This window comes from Penaeus monodon, chromosome 13 (genome assembly GCF_015228065.2).
Source record: "Penaeus monodon isolate SGIC_2016 chromosome 13, NSTDA_Pmon_1, whole genome shotgun sequence".
NCBI lineage: Eukaryota > Metazoa > Arthropoda > Malacostraca > Decapoda > Penaeidae > Penaeus > Penaeus monodon.
Genome location: NC_051398.1, coordinates 45,183,274 through 45,203,273, shown reverse-complemented (window position 1 = coordinate 45,203,273; position 20,000 = coordinate 45,183,274). Strand labels below are relative to the sequence as shown.

General features: G+C 34.2%; 3 protein-coding genes across 5 annotated transcripts in view; all 3 read left to right on the top strand.

The window, feature by feature from the left end:
• The window catches only part of LOC119580493 (tetra-peptide repeat homeobox protein 1-like), a 4,424-nt gene extending 230 nt beyond the window's left edge, over nucleotides 1-4,194 (top strand). Inside the window, exons 1-2 of one of the 2 annotated variants that reach the window (XM_037928638.1) lie at nucleotides 1-43; nucleotides 4,090-4,194. The exon at nucleotides 1-43 is cut by the window's left edge and continues 230 nt beyond it. In XM_037928638.1, coding sequence (XP_037784566.1) covers nucleotides 1-43; nucleotides 4,090-4,114 — 68 coding nt within the window. In that variant the 3' untranslated portion in view covers nucleotides 4,115-4,194. Of the gene's footprint in view, nucleotides 44-3,469; nucleotides 3,720-4,089 lie in introns of those variants that run through there. The other variant, XM_037928639.1, reaches the window with a different exon arrangement.
• A 2,430-nt stretch (nucleotides 4,195-6,624) lies between these two features.
• Nucleotides 6,625-7,888, top strand: LOC119579950 (putative bifunctional UDP-N-acetylglucosamine transferase and deubiquitinase ALG13). Its single transcript, XM_037927797.1, has 3 exons — nucleotides 6,625-6,628; nucleotides 7,134-7,407; nucleotides 7,784-7,888. Exons 1-3 carry the CDS (start codon nucleotides 6,625-6,627, stop codon nucleotides 7,806-7,808), a joined length of 303 nt encoding a protein of 100 aa, XP_037783725.1. The 3' UTR covers nucleotides 7,809-7,888.
• A 3,004-nt stretch (nucleotides 7,889-10,892) lies between these two features.
• LOC119580492 (monocarboxylate transporter 8-like) lies at nucleotides 10,893-15,268 on the top strand. 2 transcript variants are annotated; one of them, XM_037928636.1, is made up of 2 exons: nucleotides 10,893-11,180; nucleotides 15,077-15,268. In XM_037928636.1, exons 1-2 carry the CDS (start codon nucleotides 10,963-10,965, stop codon nucleotides 15,189-15,191), a joined length of 333 nt encoding a protein of 110 aa, XP_037784564.1. In that variant the 5' UTR covers nucleotides 10,893-10,962; the 3' UTR covers nucleotides 15,192-15,268. The 2 variants fall into 2 exon arrangements, with proteins under 2 accessions (XP_037784564.1, XP_037784565.1); XM_037928637.1 differs by lacking the exon at nucleotides 15,077-15,268 and adding an exon at nucleotides 11,551-11,655 and having other exon boundaries at nucleotides 10,895-11,180.
• Nucleotides 15,269-20,000: the final 4,732 nt, after the last annotated feature.

Sequence of the window (20,000 nt, the reverse complement as noted above, 5' to 3'; positions counted from 1 at the left end):
ATGCTCCTCCCGTCTCTCTTCCTGATCATCCTTTTCCTCAAGAGTAAGTGAATTGTTGTGACTTGCTTTGGATTTACATATTTTTTGTCTTTTTTTTATCTGATGCACATTGCCAAAACTTGGTAAGGTTTATTAGAATGCTATCTTAGTTTTCGTTCACATACACAGACACACACACGCACACACACACACACACACACACACACACACACACACACACATATATATATATATATATATATATATATATATATATATATATATATATATACAAGTGGGCAGATAGATAGATTTAGATATAGATATGAAGATGCTGAATGTTCTTTTTGTTTCCCCAAAAGTCGCTGTAAATACTGCTTAGGAATACAACGTTTTCCTCTAAACTAAGCATGACTCACATTGATAAAACACATTTTATTAAAATCACCAAAAAAAGTGAGAAAAAAGAAAAAGCATTCATTTACAAACATTTCTTTCTCCTAAAACAGTCCCCAAGACTGAAGATGTGTAGAGGGGCCCTTTCGTCGTCCTAAACGCTGATTTTGGGACCCGACCATTTTCCGGGCAATAAATATGCTTTTAGTTGCTGCTATTTTCGTTGACCATTTTCGCTCGTTACGAATTAAAGCCCGAATAGCCAACAAACTTTTTGCCTGTAGAACACGTCACCACTGTGGATACAACAGTACAAATTTCTAGCCTAGGGTATCATTAACAAAATTTTTTTGGTAGCAATCACCCCTAACATCATAGGAATAGGGGTAAATCCTGTTGACAAAACCTTCATGATGATATTGGAATGTCATGGTAACTTGATATCAAACCCCTCTCGTTTTCCAAAAATCTGAAGGCATCAAAAACTACGGGTGCAACCTATTTTCCAAATTTACTTGTTCAAAAATGAATTTTTTTGCCGAAAACTGGATAATATGCTGAATGAAAATATGTATGTACTACTGGTAGGGGACGGGGTGGTTTTTCAGTCTCTTGCCGGGAACCTTTTTTCGGGGATATGCATATATTACATAATTTATGCGTGTTATTATATATCTATATTATGAATATATAATGTATTAATTTAATTATAAACTGTATATATATTTATATAAACTTTATAGTTTAATATATATACTGTATATATATGTATATATATACTGTATTTTGTATATTATTGGGGAATTATTTCATTTATGTTACTTTATATTATATTTATGTTTAAATATACTATAGTATACTTCTAGGTTTTTTCACAAAAATTATATTTTTTGAAAACTATGTTCCGTTAACGTAAAAAGCAGGAAGGTGAGTTTTTTATGCTTGGGTGTGATTTTTGGTTTGCTGGGAAAAAAAAGGATAAGACCATAAAAAATGGTTGGGAAGTGAAAAGGAAAATTAAAAGAAGAAAAAGGTAAGTACATTTTCACATTAAAGCATACTAGTTGTTTGTACACCAAAGAGCTTCACACAAGATTTTGCGTCATAGGTTTGAGGGGAGAATTCAGAGGTTTTCGTATATTGCGTATCTATCTATCTACTACATTTTAAAATTTTACTTTTTAATTTTTGACAACCACACCACACACACACACACACACACACACACACACAACACACACACACACACACATATATATATATATATATATATATATATATATATATATATATATATATATATATGCAATAAGTGTTCTTTTACTAAATGACCTATTTACATGCTTCTGTATTTATAAGCAGTAAGAGAATCAATGTAAATTAAATTCATTGACGAAAATTTGCTGTTATTCGAATTGAAAACGTCAGTGTAGATCAAGTCAAAACCATTTTCTATAAACTCAACACGGTAATCTGTTCCATGTTCGAACATTGTTATAAACTAGACTGATTGTTTTCGTAAGAAAGTATATGAGATAACTCCATTATTATATATAAAAAACGCACATATAACTCATATATATCTATCTAGTCTCTATGTGTCTTTCTCTTTATATACACACACACAAATATATTCATACACACACACACACACACACACACACACACACACACACACACACATATATATATATATATATATATATATATATATATATATATATATATATATATGTGTGTGTGTGTGTGTGTGTGTGTGTACTGCATATATATTCATTCATACTTTATAAACAATACATGCATATAAAGACAAAAAATGAAAAGGGTATTAGAAAAAAGAGAGTGAATGTTTACCTCCCACACTTCTAAACTGAAAAAGAGAGATAGAGAGCATGAAAATATACAGAAAGATGAAATGGGGAGGGGTGAAGCGTATTTTATATATTTATAAAGAAATGCATAAAAAAAATGCAGACTTAAAATAACACTGCACGGTATTTTTCCCGAGGTCACCCGAGAGATACTGCAAAACATATGAGAATAGATTAGCGCTAATTATAATGTAAGGACGAAATGTCCAAGTGGTCCTTGTAATGAATGGAAAACTTCTTATGTGGCTATATGTATGTGTAGAGACCATATATGTAAGAGAAGTTGGCAAAATATAGAAAAGGGAAAAAATGAGGATAAACGTGGGAAAATATACAGGTTCCAATTAAAAGTGATAAAAGTGATAATGAAGGCACACTGTATGAATAGTAAAATATATGTAGAATAACATTAGAGACACATCTGAGCGATACTGAATAGATTTATTAGTGGCGATGGAAATGAATAGACAGAAAAAAGACAGACAGATAAACAAAGTCAGTGAGAGCCACGCGAGGGATAGAAAAGGAAACAAAGAGATAGACTGATAGATAAAGACAGTGAGAGCGAGAAAAATTAGAAGTGGTTCTATAATACATGTCTGAGAGAAAGAAATGCTAAATATACTTCATTCTATATTTCTGTACACAAGATATAGGTAGGTTTATACATACATGTAGATGTGTAGGTTTTTATATGCGTGTGTATGGGGTTGTCTGTATATGTGTAAGAACACAGTTGCATATGTGTGTGTGTGTGTGTGCATGTACAGGAGTGTGTGTGTGTGCATGCATGTGTGTGTATGTGTGTGTTTTTGTTTCTCCAAAGTTCGAACAATTCTGCACTTTATGTTACTCTGTCATTCCTTCTGGCAAAACATCAAAATGAAGTTATAAACACGAAAGGGAGTTGCTTATATCAGCGATGCGAAATGATTGTTCTCGAAGATTAGTTTGTCTCCCTGCGTTGTTGGGATCCAAAATTCTTCTATCTCCTATTTTCTCATCTACTTCCATTTAATGAATGTTATAATGGCTAATGCAGTAGCAATAGAGTCTGACATACTTCCCTGCACAGATACCGTTTCAGAAAAGACAGGTCTAGAAACCAATGGAGAAATAAGAGAAGTGGCAACTCATCGTCAAAGGAAGGAAGCAAAGGAGACCTATAAATATCCGGAAGCTTTCTCCAACAGCCACAGTTGACTCCTCGTGTTTGCAAAAGCAGAAGATTCGAAGAGCATCCTCCGCCTTTAGCATGAAAATGACTGGCATTAAGATCGTTTTGCAGTTGGCTGCAGTTGCTCTGGTGTGCAACATGGACTCGGCGATTGCTGAGCCTCTTCCTGTTGCTCTTCCTCTTCCTCTTCCTGACCCTGTAGCTCTTCCTCTTCCTCTTCCTGACCCTGTAGCTCTTCCTGTTCCTGGCCCTGATGCTCCTCCCGTCTCTCTTCCTGATCATCCTCTTCCTCAAGAGTAAGTGAATTGTTGTGACTTGCTTTGGATTTACATATTTTTTGTCTTTTTCTTTTTTTTATCTGATGCACATTGCCAAAACTTGGTAAGGTTTATTAGAATGCTATCTTAGTTTTCGTTCACACACAGTCACACACACACATATATATACAAGTGGGCAGATAGATAGATTTAGATATAGATATGAAGATGCTGAATGTTGCATTTGATTCTCAAAGTCACTGTGAATACTGCTTAGGATATACACACGTTTTCCTCTAAATCTAATTCACTGACTCACATTGATGAACACATTTTATTATAATCACCATAAAAGTGAGCAAAAAGAACAAAGCAATTCAGTTACAAACATTTCTTTTCTCCTGAACAGTTCCCCAAAGACTGAAGATGTGTGAGAGCGGCCCTTCGTCGTCCTGAACAGCTGATCTTGACCCAGACCATTTCTCCTGCAAATGAAATAAATGCTTTTAGTTGCTGCAGTAGTTTCGTTGACCATTTTCGCTCGTTACGAAGTTAAGTCCGAATAGACCAACAAGACTGATTGCACGTATAGGGCACTGTCAACACTGTGGGTACAACAGTACAAATTTTTTAGCCTCAGGTTATCATTATGACGAAATTTTTGGTAGAAATCAATCCATAACAGTCACATAAAATAGGGTAAATGCCTGTTGACTAAACCTTCATGATGTTATTGGAATGTGAATGGCCAATTGGATATCGAACCCTCTCGTTTTCCTAATGCTATATAGGCGCTTGAAAACTACTGGCTACACACCCGTATGTCCTAAATTTACATTGTTCAAAAAAAAACTGGTCAGAGAAATCCTTGCTATGACCTTTTTTTGTCGATAAACTAGTGATAATATGCTGAATGAAAATATGTATGTACGTACTGGTAGTGGACTGAGGTGGTATTTTCACAGTCCTTTGCCTGGCAACCTTCTTTTCTCGGCAATATATATACATATACATATATATATATATGTGTGTGTGTATACTATATATGTATATATATGTATGTATATGTATATATATACTGTATATATATGTATATATATATTGTTTGTATATATGTACATTTATGTATACTGTATATATATGTATATATACATATACATATAGCTTCTATGGTTGTTTCACAAGTATATAATTTTTTTTTCGAACACTAATGTTCCGTTAACGTAATGCAGGAAGTGTGACGTTTTCATGCTTGGGTGTGATTGTGGTTTGCTGGAAATAAAAGAGATAAGACTCATAAAAAGTGGATTGGTAAGTGAATAGGTAAACATTACTAGAAGGAACGGATAAGTACCATTTGCAGTAATAATAGCATACCTGTTTGCTACACAAGATTTTGCGTCATAGTGGATTAAAGGGCAGAATTCAGAGGTACTTTCGTATATTGCATATGTATATATATGTATATATATATATTTACATAAATCATTTGACAACCACACACACACACACACACACATATGCACACAACACACACACACACACACACACACACACACACACACACACACACATATATATATATATATATATATATATATATATAATATATAAATATATATATATATATATATATATATATATATATATATATATATATATATGTAATAAGTGTTCTTTTACTAAATGACCTATTTATATGCTTCTGTATTTATAAGCAGTAAGAGAATCAATGTAAATTAAATTGATTGACGAAAATTTGCTGTTATTCGAACTGGAAACGTCAGTGTAGATCAAGTCAAAACCATTTTCTATAAACTCAACACGGTAATCTGTTCGATGTTCAAACATTGTAATAAACTAGACTGATTGTTTTCGTAAGAAAGTATATGAGATAACTCCATTATTATATATAAAAAAACGCACATATATACATATATATCTATCTAGTCTCTATGTCTCTTTCTCTATATATACACACACAAATATAATCATATACATATATATATATATATATATATATATATATATATATATATATATATATATATATATGTGTGTGTGTGTGTGTGTGTGTGTGTGTGTGTGTGTGTGTATTGCATATGTATTCATACTTTATAAACAATACATGCATATAAAGACAAAAAATGACAACAAAGTTCTTGGTTAGGAAAAGGGTATTAGAAAAAATAGAGTGAATGTTTACCTCCCACACTTCTAAGCTGAAAAAGAGAGATAGAGAGCATTAAAATATACAGAAAAATGAAATGGGGAGGGGTGAAGCGTATTTTATGTATTTATAAAGAAATGCATAAAAAAAATGCAGACTTAAACTAACACTGCACGATGTAACTTACGGGCGGTATTTTTCCCGAGGTCACCCGAGAGATACTGCAAAACATATGATAATAGATTAGCGCTAATTATAATGTAAGGACGGATCCATGTTTGACCTTTGAGATAAAATTCCCGTGATGTCCAATTGGTCCTTGTAATGAATGGAAAACATCTTATGTGGCTATATGTATGTGTAGAAACCATATATGCAAGAGAAGTTGGCAAAATATAGAAAAATAAAAAAATGAGGATAAACGTGGGAAAATATACAGGTTCCAATTAAAAGTGATAAAAGTGATAATTGAGGCACACTGTATGAATAGAAAAATATATGTAGATTAACATTAGAGACACATCTGAGCGATACTGAATAGATTTATTAGTGGCGATGGAAATGAATAGACAGAAAAAAAGACAGATAAACAAAGACAGTGAGAGCCACGCGAGGGATAGAAAAGGAAACAAAGAGATAGACTGATAGATAAAGAAAGTGAGAGCGAGAAAAAATAGTTGTTCTATAATGCTTAGCTGAGAGAAAGAAATGCTAAATATACTTCATTCTGTATTTCTGTACAGAAGATATAGGTAGGTTTATACATACATGTAGATGTGTAGGTTTTTATATGCGTGTGTATGGGGTTGTCTGTATATGTGTAAGAACACAGTTGCAAATGTGTGTGTGCATGCATGTGTGTGTATGTGTGTGTGTTTTTGTTTCTCCAAGCAAGTCCCATAAAGTTCGAACAATTCTGCACTTTATGTTACTCTGTCATCCCTTGTGGCAAAACATCAAAATGAAGTTTTGTTATTGAATTATAAACACGAAAGGGAGTTGCTTATATCAGCGATGCGAAATGATTGTTCTCGAAGATTAGTTTGTCTCCCTGCGTTGTTGGGATCCAAAAGTCTTCTATCTACTATTATCTCATCTACTTCCATTTAATGAATGTTATAATGGCTAATGCAGTAGGAATAGTCTGACATACTTCCCTGCACAGATACCGTTTCAGAAAAGACAGGTCTAGAAACCAATGGAGAAATAAGAGAAGTGGCAACTCATCGTCAAAGGAAGGAAGCAAAGGAGACCTATAAATATCCGGAAGCTTTCTCCAACAGCCACAGTTGACTCCTCGTGTTTGCGAAAGCAGAAGATTCGAAGAGCATCCTCCGCCTTTAGCATGAAAATGACTGGCATTAAGATCGTTTTGCAGTTGGCTGCAGTTGCTCTGGTGTGCAACATGGCCTCGGCGATTGCTGAGCCTCTTCCTGTTGCTCTTCCTCTTCCTCTTCCTGACCCTGTAGCTCTTCCTCTTCCTGACCCTGTAGCTCTTCCTGTTCCTGGTCCTGATGCTCCTCCCGTCTCTCTTCCTGATCATCCTCTTCCTCAAGAGTAAGTGAATTGTTGTGACTTGCTTTTGATTTACATATTTTTTGTCTTTTTCTTTTTTTATCTGATGCACATTGCCAAAACTTGGTAAGGTTTATTAGAATGCTATCTTAGTTTTCGTTCACACAGTCACACACATACAAGTGACTTGTATATATACAAGTGGGCAGATAGATAGATTTAGATATAGATATGAAGATGCTGAATGTTGCATTTGATTCTCAAAGTCACTGTGAATACTGCTTAGGATATACACACGTTTTCCTCTAAATCTAATGCACTGACTCACATTGATGAACACATTTTATTATAATCACCATAAAAGTGAGCAAAAAGAACAAAGCAATTCAGTTACAAACATTTCTTTTCTCCTGAACAGTTCCCCAATGACTGAAGATGTGTGAGAGCGGCCCTTCGTCGTCCTGAACAGCTGATCTTGACGCAGACCATTTCTCCTGCAAATGAAATAAATGCTTTTAGTTGCTGCAGTAGTTTCGTTGACCATTTTCGCTCGTTACGAAGTTAAGTCCGAATAGACCAACAAGACTGATTGCACGCATTGGGCGCTGTCAACACTGTGGGTACAACAGTACAAATTTTTTAGCCTCAGGTTATCATTATGACGAAATTTTTGGTAGAAATCAATCCATAACAGTCACATAAAATATGGTAAATGCCTGTTGACTAAACCTTCATGATGATATTGGAATGTCAATGGCTAACTTGATATCGAACCCTCTCGTTTTCCTAATGCTGTATAGGCACTCGAAAACTACTGGCTGCACACCTGTATGTCCTAAATTTACATTGTTCAAAAATGAACTGGTCAGAGAAATCCTTGCTATGACCCTTTTTTCCCGATAAACTAGTGATAATATGCTGAATGAAAATATGTATGTACGTACTGGTAGTGGACTGAGGTGGCATTTTCAGTCTCTTGCCTGGCAACCTTTTCTCGGCGATATGTATATATATACATATATATGTGTGCGTGTGTATACTATATATCTATATATATGTATATATATATATTGTATATATATGTATATATATAAACTGTATTATATATATGTATATATATACTGTATATATGTATATATATATACTGTATATATATGTATATATATACTGTATATATATGTATATATATACATATAGATATAGCTTCTATGGTTGTTTCACAAATATATATATTTTTTCGAACACTAATATGTTAACGTAATGCTATGTTAACGTTAACGTAATGCAGGAAGTGTGACGTTTTCATGCTTGGGTGTGATTGTGGTTTGCTGGAAATAAAAGAGATATGACTCATAAAAAGTGGATTGGTAAGTGAATAGGTAAATATTACTAGAAGGAACGGATAAGTATCATTTGCAGTCATTAAAGCATACTAGTTTGTTGTACACCGAACGAGCTTCACACAAGATTTTGCGTCATAGTGGATTAGAGGGCAGAATTCAGAGGTACTTTCGTATATTGCGTATCTATCTATCTATCTATCTATATATATATACTTATATAAATTATTTGACAACTACACACACACACACACACACACACACACATACACACACACACACACACACACACACACACACACACACACACACACACATATATATATATATATATCATATATATATATATATATACTATATATATATATATATATATATATATATATATATATATATATATATATATATATATATATGCAATAAGTGTTCTTTTACTAAATGACCTATTTACATGCTTCTGTATTTATAAGCAGTAAGAGAATCAATGTAAATTAAATTCATTGACGAAAATTTGCTGTTATTCGAACTGAAAACGTCAGTGTAGATCAAGTCAAAACCATTTTCTATAAACTCAACACGGTAATCTGTTCGATGTTCAAACATTGTAATAAACTAGACTGATTGTTTTCGTAAGAAAGTATATGAGATAAATCCATTATTATATGTAAAAAAACGCACATATATTCATATATATCTATCGTCTCTATGTTCTTCTATAAAACACACAAATTATTCATATACAAAATAATATATATATATATATATATATATATATATATATATATATATATATAATATATATATTATATGTGTGTGTGTGTGTGTGTGTGTACTGCATATATATTCATTCATACTTTATAAACAATACATGCATATAAAGACAAAAAATGACAACAAAGTTCTTGGTTAGGAAAAGGGTATTAGAAAAAAGAGAGTGAATATTTACCTCCCACACTTCTAAACTGAAAAAGAGAGATAGAGAGCATTAAAATATACAGAAAAATGAAATGGGGAGGGGTGAAGCGTATTTTATATATTTATAAAGAAATGCATTAAAAAATTGCAGACTTAAAATAACACTGCACGATGTCACTTACGGGAGGTATTTTTCCCGAGGTCACCCGAGAGATACTGCAAAACATATGATAATAGATTAGCGCTAATTATAATGTAAGGACGGATCCATGTTTGACCTTTGAGATAAAATTCCCGTGATGTCCAAGTGGTCCTTGTAATGAATGGAAAACATCTTATGTGGCTATATGTATGTGTAGAAACTATATATGTAAGAGAAGTTGGCAAAATATAGAAAAAGAAAAAATGAGGATAAACGTGGGAAAATATACAGGTTCCAATTAAAAGTGATAAAAGTGATAATTGAAGGCACACTGTATGAATAGAAAAATATATGTAGATTAACATTAGAGACACATCTGAGCGATACTGAATAGATTTATTAGTGGCGATGGAAATGAATAAACAGAAAAAAGACAGACGGACAAACAAAGACAGTGAGAGCCACGCGAGGGATAGAAAAGGAAACAAACAGATAGACTGATAAAGACAGTGAGAGCGAGAAAAATTAGAAGTGGTTCTATAATGCTTGGCTGAGAGAAAGAAATGCTAAATATACTTCATTCTATATTTCTGTACACAAGATATAGGTGGGTTTATACATACATGTAGATGTGTAGGTTTTTATATGCGTGTGTATGGGGTTGTCTGTATATGTGTAAGAACACAGTTGCATATGTGTGTGTGTGCATGCATGTGTGTATGTGTGTGTTTTTGTTTCTCCAAGGAAGTCCCATCAAGTTCGAACAATTCTGCACTTTATGTTACTCTGTCATTCCTTCTGGCAAAACATCAGAATGAAGTTTTGTTATTGAATTATAAACACGAAAGGGAGTTGCTTATATCAGCGATGCGAAATGATTGTTCTCGAAGATTAGTTTGTCTCCCTGCGTTGTTGGGATCCAAAAGTCTTCTATCTACTATTATCTCATCTACTTCTATTTAATGAATGTTATAATGGCTAATGCAGTAGCAATAGAGTCTGACATACTTCCCTGCACAGATACCGTTTCAGAAAAGACAGGTCTAGTAACCAATGGAGAAATAAGAGAAGTGGCAACTCATCGTCAAAGGAAGGAAGCAAAGGATACCTATAAATATCCGGAAGCTTTCTCCAACAGCCACAGTTGACTCCTGGTGTTTGCAAAAGCAGAAGAGTTGAAGAGCCTCCTCCGCCTTTAGCATGAAAATGACTGGCATTAAGATCGTTTTGCAATTGGCTGCAGTTGCTCTGGTGTGCAACATGGACTCGGCGATTGCTGAGCCTCTTCCTGTTGCTCTTCCTCTTCCTTTTCCTGACCCTGTAGCTCTTCCTCTTCCTCTTCCTGACCCTGTAGCTCTTCCTGTTCCTGGTCCTGATGCTCCTCCCGTCTCTCTTCCTGATCATCCTCTTCCTCAAGAGTAAGTGAATTGTTGTGACTTGCTTTGGATTTACATATTTTTTGTCTTTTTCTTTTTTTCATCTGATGCACATTGCCAAAACTTGGTAAGGTTTATTAGAATGCTATCTTAGTTTTCGCTCACACACAGTCACACACACACACATATATATAAGTGGGCAGATAGATAGATTTAGATATAGATATGAAGATGCTGAATGTTGCATTTGATTCTCAAAGTCACTGTGAATACTGCTTAGGATATACACACGTTTTCCTCTAAATCTAATTCACTGACTCACATTGCTGAACACATTTTATTATAATCACCATAAAAGTGAGCAAAAAGAACAAAGCAATTCAGTTACAAACATTTCTTTTCTCCTGAACAGTTCCCCAAAGACTGAAGATGTGTAAGAGCGGCCCTTCGTCGTCCTGAACAGCTGATCTTGACCCAGACCATTTCTCCAGCAAATGAAATAAATGCTTTTAGTTGCTGCAGTAGTTTCGTTGACCATTTTCGCTCGTTACGAAGTTAAGTCCGAATAGACCAACAAGACTTATTGCACGTATAGAACACTGTCACCACTGTGGATACAACAGTACAAATTTCTAGCCTCAGGGTATCATTATGACGAAATTTTTGGTAGCAATCATTCCATAACAGTCATAGAGAATATGGTAAATGCCTGTTGACTAAACTTTCATGATGTTATTGGAATGTAAATGGCTAACTTGATATCGAACCCTCTCGTTTCCCTAATGCTTTATAGGCGCTCGAAAAATACAGGCTACTCACCTGTATGTGTGTGTGTGAGTGTGTGTGTGTACTATATACATATGAATATATATATTGTATATATGTATATATATTGTATATATATGTACATTTATGTATACTGTATATATTTAGCTTCTCTGGTTGTTTCATAAATATATCTACTTTTTGCGAACACACTAATATGAGACAGTATTCTTTATGTTCCGTTAACGTAATGCAGGAACAGTGACGTTTCCATGTTTGGGTGTGATTGTGGTTTGCTGGAAATAAAACAGATAAGACTCATAAAAAGTGGATTGGTAAGTGAATAGGTAAATATTACTAGAAGGAACGGATAAGTACCATTTGCAGTCATAAAAGCATACCTGTTTGCTACACAACGAACGAGCTTTACACAAGATTTTGCGGCATAGTGGATTAGAGGGCAGAATTCAGAAGTACTTTCGTATACTTACATGAATTGTTTGACAACCACACACAAACACATATGTATACATACATATATATATAAAATAAGTGTTCTTTTACTAAATGACCTATTTATATACTTCTAGATTTATAAGGAGTAACAAAATCAATGTAAATGAAATTCACTGACGAAGATTTACTGTTCTTTGAAATGAAAACGTCAGTGTGGAAGATCAAGTCAAAACCATTTTCTATAAACTGAACACGGTAATCTATTCGAAGACAAATATTGTTATGAACAAGATTGATTGTTTTCATAAGAAAGCATACGAGATAACTCCATTTTTATATACACAAACGCACATATATACATACATATCTATCTAGTCTATATGTCTCTCTCTCTCTCTACATATAAACACTCAAATATATTCATATATACATACATATATGATATATATATATATATATATATATATATATATATATATATATATATATATATATATATATATATATATATATATATATATATATATATATATATATGTGTGTGTGTGTGTGTGTGTGTGTGTGTGTGTCTGTGTATGCGTGTGTGTAATGCATATATATTCATCCATACTTTATAAATGATACATGCATATAAAGACAGAAAATGACAAAGTTCTTGATTTAGGAAAAGAAGAGAGCGAATGCTTACCACTCACATTTCTAGACTGAAAAAGAGAGATAGATAACATTAAAGTATACAGAAAGATGAAATGGGAAGGAGGGTAGCGTATGTTAAATATATATATATATATATATATATATATATATATATATATAATACATATATATATATATATATATATATATATATATATATATATATATACATTAAAAAATGGTAGACTTAAAATGATATAACACTGCATGATATAACCTACGGGAGTTATTTTTCCCGAGGTCACCCGAGAGATACTGCAAAACATATGATAATAGATTAGCGTTAATAAGAAATTCAATATATGGACGGATCCATGATTGAATTTTGACATAAAATTAGCATGAGGTCCAAGTGGTCCTTGTAAAGAATGGAAAACATCTTATATGGCTATATGTATGTGTAGAAACTATATAGGTAATATAAGTTGGAAAATATACAAAAGGAAAAAAGGAAGATATATGATCATTAGAATTGGTAAGATATACAGGCGACAGTTAAATGTGGGAAAATATACAGGTTACAAATAAAGTGATAAAAGTGATAATGAAAGTACAATGTATGAATAGTAAAATATATGTAGATTAACATTAGAGACACATCTGAGCGATACTGAACGATTATATCAGTGGCGATGGAAGTGAAGAGACAGAAAAGAGACAGACAGATAAATGGGGAGAGAATAGGAAACAGATAGACTGATGGATAAAGACAATGAGAGCGAGAAAAAATAGAATTGGTTCTATAATACTTGGCTGAGAGAAAGAAATGCTAAATATACGTCCTTCTATATTTGTGTACATAACATATAGGTAGGTTTATACATAGATGTACATGTGTATAGTTTTATATGCGTGTGTATGGGGTTATTTGTATATGTGTGAGAAGAAGTTGCGTATGTGTATGGGTGCATGTACAAGTGTGTGTGTGTGTGTGTCTGTTTGTGGGTGCGTGTGTGTTTTTGTTCCTCCAAGCAGGTCCCGATAAGTTCGGACAATTCAGCTCCTTATGTTACTCTCTTTGTTATCCCTTCTTGCAAAACATCAAAATTAATCTCTTTTTATTGAATTATAAACACAAAAGGGAGTTGCTTATATCAGCGATGCGAAATGATTGTTCTGGGAGATTAATTTGTCTCCTTGCGTGGTTGGCATCCAAAAGACTTTTATCTACTATTTTCTCATCTATTCCCATTTGATTAATATTATAATGGCTAATACAGTAACAGTGGAGTCTCACACAGTTCTCTGTACAGATATCAACGTTTCAGGAAAGACAAGTCTAGGCACAAATCAAGAAATGAGAAATGTGGCAACTCATCGTCAAAGGAAGGAAGCAAAGGAGACCTATAAATATCTGGAAGCTTTCTCCAACAGCCACAGTTGACTCCTCGTGTTTGCGAAAGCAGAAGAGTCGAAGAGCATCCTCCGCCTTTAGTATGAAACTGACTGGCATTAAGATGGTTTTGCAGTTGGCTGCAGTTGCTGTTGTGTGCAACATGGCCTCGGCGATTGCTAAGCCTTTTCCTGGTCCTGTTCCTGTCCCTGATTCTCTTCCTCTTCCTCAAGAGTAAGTGAATAATTGTGACTTGCTTTTGATTTATTGATAATCAAAATGCAAAAAATGCAAGAGTCTGTTTAAATGTTATGAAGGTGAATCCTTGTTCGTGATATATGTATACATAATAGTAGGTAGATAGCTTTAGATATAGATATATTGACTGTTACCTTTGATTTATTAATTGAAGTCTTTTGCTTACATCCAAGGCTATTTTCAGTTGTCAAAATCAGCTGGAATATTGTATAGCTGAAGCGTCGCATACATCGCGACAGAGAAAAATGTCAACACAGCATCACTGACTCTTATGTACTGAGCGATATTGATGACTGGTGCTCGTTTTCAATATTTCATTGGTATTGACTATTGGAGTTCAGGTAAAGATTTGTAGCGTAAGTAACAAGAATATATCATTGAATCTCCGTTCCTCCGTTCACAGAATTGCCCTGCCATTTGACCCTTTCAGAAACGCCAGCTGCGAGGGAGTGGTCTGTCCCTTGATCGAAATTCCCGGCTGCATTCCAAGGATGGAGCCGGGAGACTGCTGCCTAGACTGGTCGCATTGCAAGCCGAGGTTGTGAGAACGTCGCCCTGAACAGCTGATCTTGACCCAGACCTTTTCTCCTGAAACTGAATAAATGGTTTAGTTGCTGCGGTATTTTCGTTGACCATTTTCGTTTGTTATGATGTTATAGACAAATAAACGAACAAGAACTTTTGCATAATGTGTATCACCACAGGACTTCCAACGTCATAGTGGTGCGTGTAGATGAAACTGGATTATCTACCGAACTGGAGGAAAGAAGTAATCCATGGAGGACTGAATAAACAGAAAAGAAAAATTATGAAAGCTACATACATCGCGACAGAGAAAAATGTCACACAGCATAGGGCAGATCGAAATTATTCAAGGACGCAGCAGAAATTATGCGGGCAACGAGTGGGAAGTGATAGTCGGGTGTTTCGTCAGCTCATGTCATATATATATATATATATATATATATATATATATATATATATATATATATATATATATATATATATATATATATATATGTACTATAGCTTTTCTGATGTATGTATTTCTGACGAAGATAAAGTCGAAACCGGTTAAATACATATGTTAGACTGAAGATATTCATTCTCATTCATACCTTTTCTGCATTTGTCAATATGAATACGGTTCAAATATATATATATATATATATATATATATATATATATATATATATACATATACATGTATGTATATATATAATATACATAGATATAAATTATACATAAATATATATAAACATATAAATATATATAAAGATACGTATATAAACATATATATGTACCTATATTAATGTATGTGAGTTGCGTGTGTATACTGATATATTTGTACGTGTAAACTGATACATGTATTTACAAAAAGGTGATGAAATGTTTGGTTTAGAAGTCCCATAATTCCGGACTAAAATAGAATGTGATAGGGAGTCTTGAAATATATAAAAAACGAAAGGATGAGATGAGAAGGAGAAAAGTGTTATTGCACAGATATACAGATAGATAAAAAGAAATAAAAATACGGATGGAGAATGTAAGTGACTAAGTCCTTCGTGACAATATCTGTGGAAAATATTTTTCCCGAGATCACTCGAAGGATGCTGCCAATCACATGTAACAATGGTTTAGCGAGAATCGGGAATGTAGTGGAAGGAGGAGGCGATATTTGACTCTTGGCATAATGTTCGTTTTAGTGAATGGAATACGTGTTTTATGTGCACATGTTTATGGGTAAATATACATGCAATGGATAGAAGTGGGAAGATATACAGCCACTTAATTAACATTGGGAAGAAGAATATGCTATAATAAGAAGTTATAAGATAGACACGTGACAGTTAAAAGTTAGAAGATACAGAAAGGACAATTGTGAGTAACAGATAATGAGTGTACAACGTTAGAATTATAAAATAGATAGATTACCATTATTAACACATTTGAAGAGAGAAACAGAAAGAAAGAAAGAAAGAGAGCGAGAGAGGGAAAGAGAGAGAAAGTGAGAGAAAGAAAGAAAGGAAGTGATATATATATAGATAGCTAGAGAGAGGGAGAGAAAAAAAGAGAAAGATCAAACGAAAACAAACAAGCAAATACAATAAGAGGGAGAAGCGAGATAGAGAGAGAAAGAGAGAGAGAATATAGATAAACAGAAAGTGAGAGGTGGGCCTTGGGTGTAAGGCACTCAAGTAAGTAATAATACTGAAGTGAGGATGCTACGGTTATGTTGTACAGAAGTCTAAAAATAACTATAAATCACGTACTTAACATGTGTCAGTCGGTGATGATATTGGAAGTTTTGAAGCAATACGGAAGGGGAAAGACAAACCGGCACTGGTATATCTAGCGCGAAAGGAAGAGATGAATAAACAGGTAAAAATATTGAAGGTGCGAACATACATGTTGTGTGTGCATCGGATAAAATATGCTTTTGTGTAGAATATAGCTATAAATACATCTGTAACATGATACATACATATATGTATATATACATAATACACATACACACAAATATATGTATATATATATATATATATACATCACTATATATATTATATATATAATATATATATATAATATATATATATATTTTTTATCTTCGGTCACACGCGCGAGCGAAAGAACGACAAATAATCAAAGGCAGTGAGAGGAAATGAGGATGAGACAGACAGACATACAAAGAGACAGATAAACAAAGTGAGAAGGAAAGAGGGAAATTATTATAATTATTATTATTTTGTCTTTCATCTCTTTTAGAAAAACATTAATTATCAGTGTTATCTTTTCTTTTTATTCTTATACTATAGCTTCTGTTACACACACGAAAGAGTTGTTTAGATTAGAGACGTGACACGATTATGGACGAAGATTAAATGCTCTCATAGTATTGGTATCCAAAAGATTGCCAATAACTATTTTTGTTAAATATTTTCCCATTGACTTCCGTTCCATTACCATTATTATGAAAACAGTGCCAATGTAATCTCTCATGGTTGCCAACGCTTTTGGATGAAAAAGGCAGATACCAACGTTTGAAAGACAGTTCGAGAAACCAATGGAGAAATAAGAGAAGTGGCAACTCATCGTCAAAGGAAGGAAGCAAAGGAGACCTATAAATATCCCGAAGCTTTCTCCAACAGCCACAGTTGACTCCTCGTGTTTGCAAAAGCAGAAGAGTTGAAGAGCATCTTCCACCTTTAGCATGAAAATGACTGGCATTAAGATCGTTTTGCAGTTGGTTGCAGTTGCTCTGGTGTGCAACATGGCCTCGGCGATTGCAGAGCCTCTTCCTGTCGCTCTTCCTCTTCCTGACCCTGTAGCTCTTCCTCTTCCTCTTCCTGACCCTGTAGCTCTTCCTGTTCCTGGCCCTCATCCTCCTCCAAAGTAAGTGCCTGATTATCCTCCTCCTCTAAAGTAAGTGAATTGTCGTGAATTACTTTTGGTTTATAGATAAATTATTATCTGATGCACATAACCAACATTTGGTAAGGGCTATTAGAATGCTATCTTAGTTTTCGTTCACACACACACACATATATAAGTGGGTAGATAGATTTAGATATAAATATGAAGATGCTGAATGTTGCATTTGATTCTCAATTCACTGTGAATACTGCTTAAGATATACACACGTTTTCCTCTAAATCTGATGCATTGACTCATACTGATGAACACACATTATTAAAAAAAATGATTGCCTTTCACTTTATAAAATCCCAATAAAAGTGAGCAAGAGGAACAAAGCAATTCAATTACAAACATGTCTTTTCTCCTGAAAGACTGAAGATGTGTGAGAGCGGCCTTTCGTCGTCCTGAACAGCTGATCTTGACCCAGACCATTTCTCCTGCAAATGAAATAAATGCTTTTAGTTGCTGTAGTAGTTTCGTTGACCATTTTTGCTTGTTACGAAGTTAAGTCCGAATAGACCAACAAGATTTATTGCACGTATAGAGCACTATCACCAATGTGGGTACAACAGTTGAAATTTCTAACCTCAGGGTATCATTATGAAGAAATCTTTTTAGCAATCATTCCATAACAGTCACAAAGAATATGGTAAATGCCTGTTGACTAAACCTTCATGATGTCATTGGAATGTAAATGGCCAATGGAGTATCGAACCCTCTCGTTTCCCTAATGCTTTACAGGCGCTCGAAAAATACAGGCTACTCACCTGTATGTCCGAAATTTACTTTGTTGAAAAAAAAACTGGTCAGAGAAATCCTTGCTATAACCCCTTTTTTGCCAATAAACCTGTGACAATATGCTGAATAAGAATATGTATGTACGTTCTAGTTGTGGACTGAGGTATTTTTGCATGCCTGGGAACCTTCTTTTCTCGGCAATATATATATATTTATATATGTGTTTATACTATATATATAGTGTATATATATTGTATATGGGGCCGCGGTGGCCGAATGGTTAGAGCGTCGGACTCAAGACCGCCGCGTTGTTTCCCTTAGGCAAGGAACTTCACCTCGATTGCCTGCCTAGCCACTGGGGGACCAAGTCAGCCCAAGTCAGTGCCGGGTAAATAGAGATGGTGACTCGATAAAAAAAAAAAAAAAAAAAAAAAAAAAAAAAAAAAAAAAAAAACACCGGGTGGAAGGCAATGGCAAACCACCGCTCTAAATTGCCAAAGAAAAATCATGGAAGCACATGATCGTCAAGGCCGCGGTGGCCGAATGGTTAGAGCGTCGGACTCAAGACTGTCACGACGGCAATCTGAGTTCGAGGGTTCGAGTCACCGACCGCCGCGTTGTTCCCTTGGGCAAGGAACTTCACCTCGATTGCCTGCCTAGCCACTGGGTGGCCAAGCCAGCTCAAGTCACTGCTGGTCCTAAGCCCGGATAAAATAAGAGAGAATGATTACCTAAAAAAAAAAAAAAAAGGTAACACCGGCACTCTCCGTGGAAAGGAACTGGGGACCCTACCACGTACTCATTCCAAGAGCATCACAACGTGAAAACTGCAATTGAGTATCATGCTGTGACCACGGCGGCTCAGACATGAACCTACCGTTGAATGATGATGATATTGTATATATATGTATATATATGTATATATATATATATATATATATATATATATATATATATATATTGTATATATATATGTATATATATTTTGTATATATGTATATATATACATATATATACATATATATACAATATATATACAATATCATCATCATTCAACGGTAGGTTCATGTCTGAGCCGCCGTGGTCACAGCATGATACTCAATTGCAGTTTTCACGTTGTGATGCTCTTGGAGTGTATACATATATTGTATATATATGTACATTTATTATACTGTATATATTATTTATTTATATATATA